The following is a 14624-nucleotide window of genomic DNA, read 5'->3' on the forward strand; positions in this document are numbered from 1 at the left end:
AGAAGTGTCAGTGTGAAGTTTGAGGTTAAAAAATTGGACCAGAGTTACGCAATAAATTAAAAGAAAGAAGATGTCCATCGAAATTGTGAAAATCGAAAAATTGGAGTATCGAGCCATCATCAAGTATCGTTATTTAAAAGGGTTGAGAGGTAAGCAGATTTACAAAGATATGCTTAATACCCTTGGTGATCAATGTCCTTCGTATACGACCGTGAAAAATTGGACTGCAAGCTTCAAAAGAGGTAAATTTTCCATTGAAGATGATGAACTATCGGGAAGGCCAGTTTCTGTGTCAGTCCCCGAAAATATCGATGCAGTTCATGATATGATTTTATCAGACCGTCGAAATGGGCTAAAACGGATATCTGAACCATTGTATATTTCATACGAACGCGTTGATTATATAGTTTACGTCAATTTGGACCTGAGAAAAATTGCTGCAAAATGGATCCCCAAATGTTTGAATGTTGACTAAATGCGTGAAAGGATAGAAGCATCGCGTTCGATCTGTGCTCGATTTGAAAACGATGTAGACTTTAAAACCGAATTGTTACTATGGATGAGACTTGGGTACATTTCTACGATCCAGAAACAAAGCAACAATCTTTGGAATGGCGACACTCTGATTCTCCAAGACCTGAGAAGTTTCGTGTCCAAAAATCTGCTGGAAAAGTTCTTGCTTCAGTTTTTTGGGATTGCCATGGAGTAATCATGATTGATTTTTTGGATAAGGGTAGAACAACAACCGGAGATTACTATTCGTCATTACTGACCAGTCTACGGGAAAAAATTAAAGAGAAAAGACGCGGAAAGCTATCCAAAGGTGTTTTGTTTTTGCTGGACAATGCCCCTGAACACAAATCTCAAGTTGCCGCCATGCAAAAAATTCGAGATTTAGGGTTTGAATTACCAGAACACCCCCCTTATTCATCAGCTCCATCCGACTATCATCTCTTCCCTCAACTGAAAAAAAGTTTAAAAGGTCGTAAATTTTCTTCCAACGAGGCGGTATTAAAAGTTGTGGAGGTCTGGTTTGCAGAGCAAGAAGAAACATTTTTTTGGAAGGTCTAGAGACGTTGCAGGTTCGCTGTAATAAATGTATCCAATTAAAAGGAGAATATGTTGAGTAATAAAATATTTCGACATTGAAATTTTGTTTGGTTCTATAGTAGGCTAAGAATTTTTCAATATTTTCTCATATTTTCATATTATCCTGATTATCCTCCTACATATGGCCTTGCCCTTCGGAAGCATTTTATACAACTCACAGATTGTTATTAAGTCTTGATGGGACTACCCAACAGGCAAAAACTGGTCGTAGCGTCCCCAGTAACCACTGATCTTCAAGGTACTCGAAGATTCATAGGGATGTATGGTTATGTACAAAAGATCCTAGGACCTTAATGCAAAAAGACGATGAAAACAGCTGTAATATTGCAGGAATACGTATTGCATCTCTATTGATTAATCGATGTGGAGTACCTCGAAATATAACAGAGCGTCCAAACATCCCAACAAAGAACTCTAAAACCGTCCGCAACGGCCACGAAAAGAAAACAGGTCCGTTCGGGTAATTGCGGGGGAAGTTCGAGATTGCCGAAATTAATCAAATAAAGCGGAAGTTAGAGAATTGTAACCCACCTTTAACGCGATTACATATCATCTCGACGGCGTTAAGAAGATACAAAACTTTACGGGGGAGCCGCGCAGAATACGAATTGGCCAATTTGCCCTTCTCGGTTTCGGCAAGACGAGCCATCCCGGATTCTCGGCGCGTACGGACGTGGAAAGCTGAAGTTGGCTTTGTTGAAGACATCCGCCGACGTTATTTTTGATGTAAATGCCCTAAACTCTCTAATAGAAAACCTTTAACGCCCACTCCAATTGGATTCTTTTGATTCGGCTCTGCCCCAATCGTCTTGTTAGATTCTCGTTAATCTTTTACTTTTTCGGGGAGAAAGTAGAAGGAAAATGTTGCAAAACGAATTGTCCACGTCTTTATTGTGTTTGAAGAAGAAGCACAAACTCAAATAACATTATATTACGATGAGTACAAACAACATACCGAATAGGATGTGGAAGTTATCTGTGCTCAAATTTCACAGAGGGATTCTGCAAGCAATTGGCACAAAAAAGTTCCTATAGAGTATGGTCTAATTATCTTCCGTTTTAAAGTTACATTTTGTAGCTTTTCATAAATTTTCCACTAAACACATAGCATAACTTGAAAACTTTGACATTCTAGAACAATTCACGTGAATGGTGGCGTGTTTAATCCAGGTTTTGTTAGAATTTAAATAACAATTTTCTTTTCATAAACTTTTTAGGGTTTTCACTCCCAATCTCTGAAACAAAATCAATTAAAAATGAAATCAACGATTTGCTCCTGCGTAAATTCTTGCACTAATTTGTCAGGAGCAAATTAACTAGAAAAAATTGTTGCCTAACAATGAACTCAAAATAAATAACGTTGAAATTATAATTCTTTGTAACGTTTCGGAGTCTATATCAGACGAAAAAATCTACTTTTGAAAATCTTCTGAATTGTCGCTTTTTATCTGACATTAATTGTCAACACACAGAAACAGAGACTGCACAGAAACGTTGATTCATTTAATTTTGAAATTACCGGATGACAGTTCCTTCTTTAGTAAATTGATCCAAATATGATCTATTCCTATCGAACAATTTGCCAAATTATTATCTTGATCTAATAGAATACACGTAGACTCTTTAATTTTTCGTTTAAAATGGTCTGGTTCTGTCATTAAAATTTTAGTGTTGTCCCAATCCATCATGTGGTTTCCCGTATTAGAACAAATGTGATCTGCGATTTGTGATCGATTAATTTCTCTATTTTTAATATTATTTTTATGTTCGCGTTTTCTTATTTCTAGAGGTCTGGACGTTTCACCTGTATAAGTTTTACCACAAATACAGGGTATGTTGTAAATACAATTTTTTGATTTTTGTTTTTCGTTCTAAGGTTTAGTTTTTGTTAATATAGATCTTAAATCATTTTGCGTTTTAAAAACAGGCCATTAACATAAGGAAATACATTCAACAAATTTGGTTGTTCTTGACGGTTTGTTGGTTGTTCCTGATCATTATTACGATTTTGGTTAGTCATTTTTCTCTCTAAAAAGTTTATGAAGAGATGCAAAATCCTCCCAAAATAAATTTCAATCGATATCTGAACAATTTTCTTGTTTTATTAATAATGTCAAAGTAACAGACGCCCAATATGTTTTTCTATTGAAATTTCAACTAGATCTCCTACTCAAAAATTAGAAATAATTTAATGAAAGATGAGTTTTTTATTCCATTTTGGCATTTGTGGACGATATTATTCAACCCATAGCAACAAGGGTAAGTTGACGTTTATCCATCCAGTGAAATGAAATTTTTTTAACTCACAAGTGAAATAAAATAACATGAACAGATAAACGTCATGTTGCTCTTGTTGCTATATATTGAAAAATGCCCTAGCAATAACCAAACGAAGCGTCACCTTTCATGTCATTGCATAAATAAGATAATTCTCTGGAAAGTGTTACCATTTGAATTCTGATCAAACTGAAATAACAAACCGGAGACGGCAGATAGAGTTGTTCCAATAATGCGAGATAGTCATGAACGAACGCAGGAAATCCCAGAGAAGTCGAAAAATCTAAACACAACTGTAGACCTGTTTCGGGATCATGTCCACTCATCAGTACAGTGTAGCGTAAAATATTTCAACCGGTGGATGGTTTCTTAAGCGAACCGTTGTGACGCTTTGAGAAATATTTACAATTATCATCACAATGCGCCACCTATCCCGCAAAGACTGAACCAAGCCTCACTTTCACTGCAGACTTCTACTCCAATCCATGGCTCCCAGATTCAACTGCTAGTACTGCTACCTGCAGTCAACGAATGTAAACAATTCTTCAAGCTTCTGCAGGTGAGTCAAGAGGGTTCCTCGCAAGACCACATTCGGTCAGAAAATAACGTCAAGTTCCAACCAGGCACTTGAAGGAGTACTGTGAACTCTGTGTAGGTACTCCATTTGAACAAAAATTCAACAAAATTTTGTATACAACACGTGAGTTATGACTGTATATTCATCAAAAACCTGCGAGCCCGAGGGGCTTTCTTCTCATGACTAAACATTCATTTAACTCACTTGTTGAATAAATAACTATTATCGATATACGATTCAGTTCGTCAGAAACCTGTATGAACTGAATATTATTTGAATCCGCCAAATCTTGACAAAGCTACCGCAAATTGATTTGATTTTGGACCTGAGTTGATATAAAGTGTTCCTCCGGTCACCATGTATAGGATGGGAGTGATCCATAAAAAAGCTATGGGACATTAAATTCTGCATCGAATGAGAACACGCGCATAGTTTTTATATAGCCTATTTTCATACTAGACGACAAAGTTAGTCCAATCAATGAAACCGCTTCAGGTTTTTGAAGATATTCCAACATTTCCACGCCACAGATGGTCAACGAAACTTTCTCTGTACCTTTCTGTCCATGCATCAAGCATGAGACCAGAGAGCTAACTATAGGATCTAGTGAAGCGATTCATTTAGAAGATTCTGACCTAAAAAATTCTTAAGCCCTCTACGGACCTGTGACGCTACAGGCAGTCCTCAGAGATATCAAAGATGATCTTGATGGTGAAGTGATTACAGCTAAATTAATACTTTTTTCACATACTTACATGCGACGTGTATCACCCTGCTGTCTTCTAATCTACCCCCTGGAAATCGAGGATTATCTGCTCGACATAAAAGTTCCTTGCCATCATCTTCTGCTGACACTGTCAACGTCAAGATACTTGCTGTGAAGAATTCTGTTTCTTCTTCCTGGAAATGAATTGATCAAATTTATCAGAATGTATTCACATTTTACAGATGTAAGGTTGGTCAAAATTGCCTCTTTCGATTTTTTCGGGATTCTAAATTCGAATTCGATCAAACTTTGCTTTCTATCACTTGATATGTGATAATTGTTGATGAGCATTCACACCCTGTATATTGGAACGTTGATATTTACGGAATATGTTATACCCTGTATATTGTATGAGTAATAGTATGTAATTCAATATACAGGGTGAGTCTTTGACTCGTACAAATATTTGAACAGTAGATTCTTGAGGTTAGAAGAAACACTTTTCCCCTATTCTCTTTTTTCCGATTTCGTCCTAATGAAAAGATATAGCCATTTTAAGATTTGCTGTGCCACCCCTGGAAAAACAAAATTAGCTTCAGAATAAAAAGCTAAATCTATAACTCTACACATCAATGGATCTTTTAAACAGAGTTGTGTTCAGCCAAAGTAGGTATACCCAATATTTCAAATTTCACAAATACTTTTTAATTTTTGAACAACAGATTAATCGAAAATAACGCGTTATATGAGAAAATATGAAGAATACTGTTATTTTACAAAACGTTCAAATATTCATTAGATAGTGTCCAACTTAGTTTCAAGTGGTGGGTTCTTTGAATTATTGGTATTATTATGGTACGTAATGGTCATAATGGAAAAACTGGAAGACATGAGTGATATCTGGTATTTGAAAAAGATTCATCAGATAAATGAAAAATTATATTCCGAAATTCATTACATTCGATAAAATGTTTTGGGAGATAGAACTGGATATAAAATTTTTTTATAGCTATTCAACAGTCTGTCTCTAATAAACCGAGCCGATTCGGAAAAAATGGTAAACGAGAAAAGAATTTCTTTTGACGTCAAGAATCTACTGCTTGAATATTTGTACCAGTTTAAGACCCAACCTGTATTCATTCATTTCGGAGTCCAAATCAGCATTATAATCATTATCTGAGCCTGAAAATGTACAAAAAACAGTTACAATAAAAATATTAAACGATTGATTATATTATTCAAAAATTTCCTTCATTTCTCAATTAGTTTTTATATTATTCAAAAATTTCCTTCATTTCTTAATTAGTTTTTATTGCATCATTCATATTCATATTATCCTGATTCTCCATAGGTAACGAATTCGAAGGATCGTCAGATGTGCTTATATCTTGGAATAAATGCCTTAGATGAAGAACCCTGTATAAGTTTCAGATAAAGACAAAAAAGTCCACTCAAATAAAAATAAAAATTTTTTTTGCCTATATTGGAAACCTACATTCAGTTAACTTTGTTTCGACAGACGCAGTTGACAAGTGTTGTGTATACTTCGGAAATAATCATTTGATTATGTTGATGACTAAATGAATAATTTCCAAAAGCACCATTAATTGAAAATAATGGATCATTTCACAAATTTGTGTTAATTTTTCTTTACCATTTGGAAAAAAAATTTCAGACATTGTGTGCTTTTTGATTTCTCAAATAGCAATTTCAGAAGTGCGCAGGGCTGCACTTGGATAAACTTATAATACCTATATTATTGATATTGAAAATGTGCAAATAGTAAAGCTGAGTAAAATCTGCAGCGTTTTTTGCTTTACTTGGAGTCTACATTTTCCCAAACGTGAAGTTTCTGGGGATTATCTCCAGGACTACTTTTCATAAAATAAGCTTGCTCACACAAATAATGCCTCCGCATTCCGACAAAGCGCTGCATAAAAACAAAGGGTTAAACGACAGACGTGTATAAGTGACAAATGATTACTTTCGCCTCAATCCCATCTGCGTTTCCAATGTGTATGTCAAAGCGTTAGACGATCCACCGCCAGCGTTCGATTCCTGTTTATACATCTGCGTCTGTACGAGATCTCCGAACCAGGGAAACTGACGGGAACATCCTGATATTCCTGATTGCGATCCGACCCCGTTCCGCCCTCCCGCAGCCCCCCCAACAGGAACCATTAAAGGAACTATCGAGTGCCGCGCATTGTTCGGATTCCCATCGGTATAAATGAGCCTCATGGGAATTCAGGAGGATCAACAATCGGACAAAATTGGAAACAATGTTTCTGAATTCGATAGGTGAGTGGGTCGCTATTCTTGGAGGATTGTTTTTTTTTCCCTGGTTCAGTTAGTGTCACGTCAGGTATTTTCGGACGGTTTGACAACGAATCGTCGTCGACGGAGTTTTCGCTCATTTTTTTATTCTTTAATCGCGAGAAAGCGCCGACTGAAATTTTTCGAGTTGGCAGTGGTAGTATGAGCAGGGATGGCTCGTGATAGTAGAAAGTTGTGAGACACATCAGAAAATCCTTCTAATTATAATAAAATTATTTGTGGGACAAAAGTAATCTATACAGGGTGGTTCTTAGTTAATCTGACCCACAATTGCAATGATAAGTAAAAAGGATATTTTCATGAAATTCATGCCCAATTATTAATCACTTTTTTCGAACATCACATGACATCCCTTGGAACATTCCGGAGATATTTGATCTTTCAGACAAATATACTCTATTCGGGGTGATCTCATATTATATGATCATATAGGTAGGTACATGCCCTTTCACATTGGAAGGATGGAATTTTAGAACTTATTATTGTCGAATCATTATTATTGTAGCCATGTTGTAGGTTTTTCACTTTGATATTGATGAAAAACTTCAAAGAACATAAATAAAATTCGAATTTTGATTTTAGTTTTCATCAAAAACCCCCTTACTAATAATAATAAATAAAATTCTACTCTTGAGAACCAAGAAAAAATATCCATCATACGTCTAAAATTATGCATTTTCTAGGTATTCAAGAAAACACTCTTTGGTGTTTGGCGTTTGATCATCACAAAATCACAGTTTTTGCATTATTAAATTTTAGACATGTCGTGAATGGAACATTTTTAATTGGGTAGTTTATAAGAGTATATTAATAATTCGATAAAAAATTTTGGTGCTTAGTCAGTTTTTGATAAAATGAAACTTTATACCCACAAGCATCTACACTGAAATTTTCAGTTTTCGTTTTCGAGACGAGAATTTTACTTCAAAACTGTTACTTATCTCACTCATGAAAGAAGAAACAAGATAGTACATAGTTACATACAAGAAGTAAAAGTACTGTTGTTCGGTGTTGGTTGCAAAATGGCGCAGGCGTAGGTCATAATGTTCCTTTCTTTTGTACCTAATAATATTTAATCAGAATTGAGGAAAAAAGAATTGGAGCAATGGTATTCAATAATTTGTTATGAACAGATTTAAAATTTTCCACTGATTTCAAGTTGGTAATTCACTCTTTTCCAGAGGCAAAAGAGTTTCAAATTGAATTAGGTACTCTGCATTATCAATAGAGATTTTCAAATCTGCTTATAGCAAAAACAAAAATAGGAAATAATGAAAGACTGATTTATGTTATCTACAATTATTACGTCATTGATCCGAGCATTTTGTAAAAAATCTTTTTGTGACTCGGTATATTTGAGCAAATTTTGCTACCTCAATATGAAAGAAAGTTCGAAACAGTATACTCACTATAAGAAGATGGAAGTGGAAACATATACAGGGTGAGTCTTTGACTCTTACAAATATTTTAACACTTGATTCTTGAGGTCAAAAAAAAACACCTTTCCTATACCATTTTTTCCGATTCGGCCCTGATAAAAAGATATAGCCATTTTAAGTTTTCATAATGAGCTGTGGCACCTCTGGAAAAACAGAATTATCTTCAGAAGAACTAGCTAAATCTGTGACACTAGACACTACACATCTGTGAATCTTTTAGACAGAGTTGTATTCAGCCAAAGTACCCAACTTTTCAAATACACAAATACGTTTTAATTTTTAAACATCAGATTATTCGAAAACGGTGCATTATACGAGGAAATATGAGAAATACTCTTATTTTACAAAACGGTCAAATATTCATTAGATAGCCTCCAACTTAATTTCAAGAGTTGAATTTTTGGTATTTCTATTTTACGTAATGGTCATAATGAGGAAACTGTAAGACGTGGGTGATATCTTGAGTTCGAAAAAGATTCATCAAATCAGTGAGAAACTATATTTCAAAATCCATTTCATTCGATGAAACCGTTTGTGAGATAGAACTCAACAAATCAACATTTTTCTATGGTTTTTCAAGAGCCTGTATCTTTTAAACCAAGCCGTTACGGGAAAAAAAGGTAAAAAAAAGGGTGTCTTTTGGCCTCAAGAATCTACTGTTTTCATTTGTACAAGTCAAAGACTCACCTTCAATAAGGAACTTGACGAAAAAGTCAGAAAAATTTCAGCTAGCAAGTAACGAATATTCAAATTTGGTGTTCATTGAAATTGATTTTTAATCCTACCACGGCATCTAATAAACCTTGCATAACATATTGGGACTGTTCCTAGATCAAATAAAATTTTACGTCAGTAAAAATCCCATCTTTAGCGATATGGGAATTTTTTTAATTTCTAGAGAATCTCTACATCCCTACATGGGTTTTGTGTCTACAAATTCAAGTATCTTCACTGATTTCAGTACGGGACACCCTGAATGTATTCTTTTGAACAGGAGACCACGGCAATGAAACATCAGTTCCAAGTTGCGGTGAGAATAATGCAATCATTTGATCTGTACCAGTTATCTTTTTTATGGCTTCTTAATTCCCATCAATATCCCGAGGCATCGAGAATTATACCTAAGCCAAATCCCTGCCAAATATTTGGTTTAAGTGATATCAACCGATATTACGAACGTGTATTCCGTAATAGATAAAGTTCGTCTAGTTAGTTTAACTAGATATGTTGAATTGCACTTACCGTAACGATGGATTGTTTAATGGACTTTCCGTCAAGTAGCCACGTTAGCTTGGCGGGGGGATATGAGCCGGAAGTTTCACATTTAATGTTCTGGGACTTCCGGTTCGACATCAGCTCATTCGGAGTGACTATCTTCACTTTATTGGGCTTCACTGAAATGAAATTGATCGGTTTATAAGGGCATTAGACATGGACGATAAAAGTGGACTGAATGCGGAGAGCTATATGGGGGTTGATGCAGCTCGTTTATGTATTATCGGCGAGTTGCAGAAATTAGGCATACAGAGCGGAATACGCCCAAGCACATTTATATCAATAATTCATGACATATTTTGGATTAAATCAAAATCTATTTTATCGTACCCGCGTAATAATCCTTGTTCTATCAACTCAAAACACTGCGAAAGCACAAGACTCCAAGACTGAAAAGCATCGTGATTTAAAGATTGCTAGGTAGCTTAACCAAGACCAAATTTTTCATGTATTCGTCAAATAAGCATTCACAATATGAAATAAATTGACATGCGTTCAAAAAAATGCGTCATACAGTAGTGTATGGAATTTTGAAAAACGATATTCTGTATCTAAACGTAATTCTTAGTTATACTCCATTCACATTTATTTTAGCAGTCGGTTGGCCATGAAATAATTTTCTCAAATTTTTGTAACTAGAACGGAGTAAGGTTGGCACTCATGAAATGTCGTTAATGTCATAACGCCGTTGCCACAACTAATATCAATTTTTATTACGAAAATGCCGAAAGTTATTGAAAAAAGAGACAGGATTTCAAGAAGTGCTATTTAGAATTCAGGTCCGCTCATTCAATCCACAATACGTCAGACGGTAGCGGACATATTCAATGTAAAATAATTCATATAATATTTCATCTGAATCTAAACGACTTATATTTCAGCTGAATATTTCCACAATCAGAAAGATTGTGAATGAAGAGGATGACACAGAATTTCCTTCTATTGGGAGACCCAAAATAGTGGTGGCATTTGAGAATTTTATGTTTGAGTGAATTAATGCGAAAAGTTTACTACAGGATTTTCGATGAATGTCATCATAGAATAAGTTCCCGAAAATTGATTTTTCCTTTTTTTCATTTGACTTGTCCTATACATTGTAAATGTCTTAAGGTACCAATAAATACCTAATTATTATTATTATATCAATGTATTTAGATGAACAGCCACAAATACGCGCCAGTTGTCCTGTTAATTGTTTATTCATGTGAAATTTTTGTTCAAAGGTGAAATTCATCTTGACTTGAAACTTCCTTTAATTCCTTTTACTTATATTGATGCGAGATGATTTTTGTTGAAGAATTTAACATTCTTGTAATTATCTGTTAATTCCTTCGGGAGATACCCATTCCCAACCACTGCATCATATGCATTTCATCTTCGGGTTAATATTTTTGAAATCTAGAACTGATGTAACTTTAACCAAAGAAGATAACGAACATTAACTCTCCTCAATCTAGTGTATATTATGATATTATACTGGTCTTTTGTATTTCACATGCAAATAACTGGATTTGGTATGCCTTCAATCAGTTTGTATAAACTTCAATTATGTTCGTCACATATTTTCCGAAGAGATTCGACATTTTGATAAAATACGTAATAACAGAAACTTTTACGTAGAACGGGCAACATAGCGTTGATTTAAAACCCAAAAATATTTTGACAAGCGTCATAACCCCACATTTTTGTGTTATGCAGAGTGAAATGTGTCGAATTTCCATGGCCAACCGACTGCTAAAATAAAAGTGAATGGAGTATAGCTGCTGTAACATTTTCAAGGTAAACTGTCAAGTTAGCATACTGGATTGTTGTTGTATTAAAATTATCAGCAATTATAAATATGGTTTTTACCGATGTGCAAAAAGCATTGATTGTTGAATTCTACTCAAGAAATGGGTAGAAAAAAGTAGGCTAGTGGAAATAATCTATTGATGAAAATGTTTCAGCGACTACAGGACTATATATACACAATTTGAATCTGTTTCCCCCAATCCAAATACTCATTTGGGCAAAGTGGACAAGTTACTAGACCTTTCATATTCCTTATAGTATGAAATGGGAACTTTTCTGGTGTACTCACAATATACAACTAATGGAATGATTCTAGTAACGTGTCCAGCAATTTCCGAAGAGGTGGCTCTGCACTCGAACCGCGCTCCTTTCAATTCTCGTGATACGTGTGAGATGAACAACTGGTTGACTGTGGTGAAGGAGTTTGAGCTGGAGTCCACTACGCCATCCAGAAGTGAATTACCATGCCACCATGTTACAACTGGCCGAGGCTTTCCTGAAATACTTATACATTTAGAAAATGCCTTAAAAGTATTTAAGGCAGAGCATACGACGTTTATGAATAAAAATTATGCTTAGAACCCTCCAAATTACGATATTTTTTGTATAGCTATTTGATAGTTAGTAACTACTCAATAACACCTTCACGTAAGCAGGTATTTTCAACAGTCTCAACTGTACTTTCTCGCTATACGAGGAGATATTCTTAACCTACTATAGAACCAAACAAAATTTCAGCGAAATTTTCAGCGAATCTGCAACGTCTCTAGACCTTTCAAAAAAAATGTTTCTTCTTGCTCTGCAAACCAGACCTCCACAGCTTTTATTACCTCCTCTTTGAAAGAAAATTTACGAAATAATCTCCGGTTATTGTTTTACCCTTACCAAAAAAATCACTCATGATTACTTCATGGTAATCTCAGCAGATTTTTGGACACGAAACTTCTTAGGTCTTTTAGAACCATAGTGTAGATTGTTGCTTTGTTTCTGGATCGTAGAAATGTACCCAAGTCTCATCCATAGTAACAATTCGGTTTAAGAAGTCTACATCGTTTTCAAATCGAGCACAGATCGAACGCGATGCTTCTACCCTTGCAGAAGAAGATGTTTCAATCAAAATTGGGTCCTTTTTAGCCCTGACGATGACAAAGTGGCTATTTCCATAGTTTTATTACTCTTAGGCCCGGTACTTTCACCTTCGAATAAATTTTATTCAACGAATAATGACTTACCGACATTCGATCTATGACAAATAAACTCTTCTAATTAAGTTTCAATGACAGATTTATTCGATGAATAACACTATCTGAAAGTGAAAAGACTGCATTTTTACTAATCTTACGAATAAGACTTAATAAATGCGAATAAGTCCCGGTACTTTCACGTGGGAATAACTAAATTTATTCGATAAATAAGTCTTATTCTTAGGATAAGTAAAAATGCAGTATTTTCACTTTCAGATAGTGTTATTCATAGAATAAATCTGTCATTGAAACTCGCTAATAAGATTTTATTTGTCATTGATCGAATGTCGGTACGTCATTATTGGTTGAATTTTTTAGATTCTGGATGTATGGTTATTTTTTGTGTGATTTTCACGAAATATTTGCTTTGTAGTTGGAATTATGACAATTTCTACAATGCGGTCTCTTATTTTACATTAATCAGTGAAAAGTAGTATACCGTGTTTTCATAGAATTGTTATCCGTCAAATAATTTCATCTGGAAGCACCGAAATAAGGTATCCTTCAGATAGGAAATTATTTGACGGATACTTATTGACAGTGAAATAAATTTATTCGAAGGTGAAAGTACCGGGCCTAAGGCTATTTCGATCTAGATCTTGTTGATATTCATACCATGCATCTGAATTAATTCTCATTATTGTATTCATCGCCTCCCTGATAAGGGGTTATCATGATATCAATATACGGAATGGCCTTGGTGCCATTTATCCAGTATTGAGATTGTTTCCTTCATCAACGGTGCATCTACATACACGTAGTACAGGGTGGGCAAAATTCGTTGTCTACTGAGGGGATCTCGAGAGTCGAGAACTATAGCAACTAGAAGAAAACGGATAACACAGCTCTTTTATCGTAATTTATCAAAATCTGAAAACAGAATCGGCCTATCATTTTTAAACTTCGAGTTATAAAAAAAAATGAGTTTTTGACGATTGCGGAAAGTTCTCATAACTTTTTTGTCTTTGATGTTGCAGATCTGACACTTGAACCTTCTTAGGCACTTTCATACGTAGAATCTACTGACCAAAGATTTTTTTCCAATTCAAAAATAACAAATTCAATGAAAGTTTGGATTTAAAAAAATGAAAGTTCACCTAATGATTCGAATTGAAAGAATATTTTGAGCTGATTAGTGGATTCTACGTAAAAAAGTGCCTGCAAGATTCAGATTTTCAACTTCAAAGACTGAAAAGTTATGAAAACTTTACGAAATTGTCAAACTCAGAAACAAAGTATCGAAGGAGGCTGCGGTTTTCACCATTCTTTGTTTCTCCGAAAATGAGCTCGGAAATGTGTAATCCGTTTTCTTCTAGCTCTTATAGTTCTCGAGATCCTCTCAGTAGACAACGAATTTTGCCCACCCTGTATAGCATGTGTTCTTACGATTTGATACATGGCATTTCGTAAGTTTCAGTACATTTTTGATGGCTTTCTTGAAACGAACGGTGTTTTGAGCGTTCCAGCTCCTCCTCAACGATCATTAATGAATCTTACATTTTTACGCCTCATAACTGACTTGGGAAAGCTCCCCCAACGAACGTGCCATCTCCCAGAAATACTCGACGACCCTCTCGGCTGAGAAAAGTTTCTCGCTTCGTCCCGGTATCGCGTTGATTATAACGAATTAAATTAACGCTTCTTCCCTAATAACATAAACGCCCAACTATTCACCCTTTCCAAAGCAACAGTTGCGGAAAATTAACACGCCCCCACAACTCTATTCCATCCACTCACCCCCAGTCACCTGGCAGGACAGGAACAGCTCGTCGTCCTCGAGGAAGGGGCCAGCGCTGGCATTCTGCCTAATTTCACTGCCTTCTGCGTCGAAAACTCTGGGAGAGGACGGCTGCTCTGAAATGGAACCA

The 14624-nt window shown here is 35.4% G+C and overlaps 1 protein-coding gene across 1 annotated transcript in view; it reads right to left on the reverse strand.

Moving 5' to 3' along the window:
- The window catches only part of LOC123307757 (hemicentin-1), a 197167-nt gene that overhangs the window by 132054 nt on the left and 50489 nt on the right, over positions 1-14624 (reverse strand). The window contains exons 4-7 of the mRNA XM_044890186.1: positions 14494-14610; positions 11802-12008; positions 9689-9840; positions 4720-4864 (exon numbers count right to left, since the gene is read on the reverse strand). Of these exons, the coding sequence (XP_044746121.1) occupies positions 4720-4864; positions 9689-9840; positions 11802-12008; positions 14494-14610 (621 nt within the window). The remainder of the gene's footprint in view (positions 1-4719; positions 4865-9688; positions 9841-11801; positions 12009-14493; positions 14611-14624) is intronic.

This window comes from Coccinella septempunctata, chromosome 2 (assembly GCF_907165205.1).
Source record: "Coccinella septempunctata chromosome 2, icCocSept1.1, whole genome shotgun sequence".
NCBI lineage: Eukaryota > Metazoa > Arthropoda > Insecta > Coleoptera > Coccinellidae > Coccinella > Coccinella septempunctata.